This window comes from Limulus polyphemus, unplaced genomic scaffold (assembly GCF_000517525.1).
Source record: "Limulus polyphemus unplaced genomic scaffold, Limulus_polyphemus-2.1.2 Scaffold1710, whole genome shotgun sequence".
NCBI lineage: Eukaryota > Metazoa > Arthropoda > Merostomata > Xiphosura > Limulidae > Limulus > Limulus polyphemus.
This window is the reverse complement of record NW_013667320.1, coordinates 15,943-19,485: the sequence shown is the minus strand read 5'-3', so window position 1 is coordinate 19,485 and position 3,543 is coordinate 15,943. Positions and strand designations below refer to the sequence as shown.

The following is a 3,543-nucleotide window of genomic DNA, read 5'->3' as shown; positions in this document are numbered from 1 at the left end:
ATATTTTCAAAAATCCTGAATTTCCCTAGTGTGAGAAATGTGACACTTTCTCTATTTTGTTCACTACCCCTCCAATATGTACAAAATTTAATGTAAATTACTCACTATAAAATCGTCATTGCTCAGACAAACCATAATTCTTTATAGCCTTCAAATAGAAAAATCAGGCCCTTCTTTTCACATCTTCTCATTCAAGTTCAATTCTATATTATGTATTACAAATAGAAAGCCAAGGTTTTCATCTATCAAATGATGTATTATATCGTGTTGTTTTCTGAACAGAGAATTGTCAATTTCATTCAGAGTGCAAATATTTTCCCACGTGAAAGTTAACGACTCTTGTCACTGAGTTAGAAAGCCAGAAAAAGTGTGATAATTAGTAGAAATTGTCTGTTTTTATTCTATGTTCTTAGGTGCATTATTTAATGCTTTACTACCATTAGTATAAAAAAAAAAAGTAGGGTTAAGTGTTATTGACAGTCAACAGCAAAAAAAGAAGACCCAGGTAAGTACTTTATTTATTATTATAAAAGTTACTAAAATGTAAAATTAAGGGTCTCTTTATGTTAGTTAAGGTTAAATTAACAATAATATAATAAAAATTGTTTCACACGTCAAACAGAGATTCTACTACAGATCTCATTCCAATAATACAAGTATATCATGTAGAGCCATAGTCTAGGGGTTGGGAGAAGATAATATAACTAATGAGGAAGAAAGCAGTGATATTGATCAATTGGAAGAAATGAACACTGCATTTAAGCTACAATCTGAAAATGAAGCATTGCCACAGAATTGTAAAGAAAATTGTTTTATTGTTTTTCTTTTGTGTACTAAGAGGCTCATTGTTGTCAGATGCCTAAATATTTAGCTAATTCAACACAACAATAGTTCTTTTAGACTGTTATGAAAAATAAAAACATTAAAATCTCAAAATAAAACAGATTTCTGTACCTTTTGTTTTTAAAATCCTATTTGTGTGTGTGTGTGTTAAATATTTGGTACTTGCAAAAAAAAAACAAAAAACCTTACTTCTCCATTTGGTCCCCAAAGAGTAACTTGGTTTCGAGCATTGTATTCATACAGTTTTCGTTCCTGCAACAGATACATTCAAAATGTATCATCAGTATTTATGAGGATCAACTTAATAGTCTTAACATATTCACACTGTTACCGAGATACAATATAAACATTTATATTGTAAATACAGTCTGTAAAAGTGTTTATAATTTCTTATACAATTCTGTTCACCAGCAGCACTATAAACTCCTTTCTTCTAAAAAAATTTAACAAAAAATTCCAACCACAATTTAACAATATCAAAGTAACTTAACTTATATTTTCTTAAAAGTCTGTCAAATTCCTTATGAATGAACAACTTAATATCTAAAATTACTTCTGGTTTTGATGTCCTTATCCACTTGAATTCACATAATCCTAGTGGAGAGAATAAGTATTAAAAAAACATTTTGACAAACTTACATAAATAAAGGTATAATCCAGAGCCATGTAAATATCTATAAAGTTACTGTAATTATACTTACCATAATGCAAGTGTAATATTAACCCTTTCGCTGCATCGTGCTACATCTGCCTATGCTATCTGTTTGTATGTATGCGCTTTGCCATACAATCTATGTATATACTATTTTCCCTATATTTCCGCATACGTGTAGTTGCCTGGAGTATAATACATCCGTGGGGAATTCCAAGTTTTCTGGTAGTTATATATTGCATAAGTCACATGACTACCTCATATTCTTAGTGAAATAACTTTTTTTTATAGCAGTTCTGGGATAAATCTCTGGATTCTTCAACTTTCACTACTGCAGCTGTATATAGCTATGTTTACCATGATAACCTTGAAAACAAACCCCAAAATTTATCCCCAATACTGAATGTCTTTAGAGAGTGAGCTAAATGTATGTATATTAATATGAATGGATTGTGCAACTTAGAGCAGTATGACTAAAAATGTCAAGCAAGTGATATTGGAATTCGACTAAAAGATAATTGAATATTACATTACAAAACAAAGGATTCTACTATGAAATCATAAACAAGCTATGGCTTTGAAACTATGTAGCATCATTATTACAACAAAAACAAATTACTCTATTTTTAGCAGGTCCTCCCCCACAAACATACATACACCTCATGTTCTTTAACAGCATGACATTAAATGTTCGTATATGGATATACAATATTAATAATTTTAATTTGATATTACAACTCCTGACATTTTCTTTTCTTTTGTCTCACACTCAGGCTGTCCTCATTGGCTGTAGATGCAAGATTATCTTGCTTGCTAAAAAGACTGGAAGTGTGAATTGTCAAGACAACTGCATATCATGGGAAGATGATCACAGTCAATCATAGCTTCCCATGAGAATGGCACTGCTCTGATAAATTTATCTCGAGACAAATTTATTTCCACGTTTTCTACCTGAATGGCTTATAAAGTACAGTAAACCCTCTGTATAATAAACTAGTAAAGGTTTTTTGTTAAAAGCGACAAGTATTTCTTAATGAGGGAATTTAATTATCAGTATTATGATGTCTTGTTTTGATCTGCATTGAGAGAAAGCAGGAACAAGAGACCATCTTACTGCGTAGCTAACAGAAGCATGAAAACTAGCAATCCATAGCAGTATTAGTTGTAGTTGAAATCTTAAATATAAATATATTTTATTGAAAGGATTATTTTGCATTGTTGGCTTAGTAAATGCATCTGTGATTAACCATAATTATCTTACGGTGGCTAACTTAATAAAATATCACTGAAATTATGCCCAAAAATATCGTAACAGTTACGATACTCAGCTGATGAACAAGTACACACTGATTATTATAAGTAGAGATCGATATATTTATTACTGGATTACTTTTTAGTTCTGATTTATGTAGATAGCTTGCTCTGATCAGAAGTTAATTATAGTTCTGTCAGTATAATAAAGTTCAGTATATTGAAGTGTTATACACTGACTGTACTTTAATTTTTATAAAAGCTGAATCAGGATTTGTCATCATGAAGGTGTAACGTATACAGAAACTCTCCAAAAATACACCTCAGTACCCTAAGTAAGAAAAATAAATACCCCATACACAGTTTACCCATATTTTCTCCCCGAATCTGGTAACACTACTGTAATATGAGTTACAATGAAAACAAAAAGATAGTTGGGTGAAAACATTTTCTTAAATATGATGTTACAAATAATAGTGAAAGGCAAACTTGGTAAATAAACTTTTAAACATGTATTAGTAACATACTGTTACCCATCTTAGTCTTACCTTAACATCCGTTCCTAACGATTTAGCACTTTCTATCCAGTTTCCGAGAAGAAAATGTTTGTCTGTAGCAAGAACTTTATCCAAATCTTCAAGAAGATCCAACATAGTTATGGATATATTTCTGAATATAATTAGAAAAAAAGAGAAAAACATTGTAAAATTATTTTTTTATGAAACTGTTTCATTATCAACAAAACTGAATGCACTGTGATACTATTTTAACTTTAAAAAGTATAAGTATGCATATGG

General features: G+C 30.3%; 1 protein-coding gene across 1 annotated transcript in view; it reads right to left on the bottom strand.

The window, feature by feature from the left end:
- Positions 1-1,032: 1,032 nt before the first annotated feature.
- LOC106464652 (alpha-N-acetylglucosaminidase-like) overlaps positions 1,033-3,543 on the bottom strand; it is a gene marked incomplete at its 3' end in the record, with an annotated part of 17,775 nt that continues 15,264 nt past the window's right edge. Inside the window, exons 11-12 of the mRNA XM_022392396.1 lie at positions 3,295-3,415; positions 1,033-1,095 (exon numbers count right to left, since the gene is read on the bottom strand). Coding sequence (XP_022248104.1) covers positions 1,033-1,095; positions 3,295-3,415 — 184 coding nt within the window. The remainder of the gene's footprint in view (positions 1,096-3,294; positions 3,416-3,543) is intronic.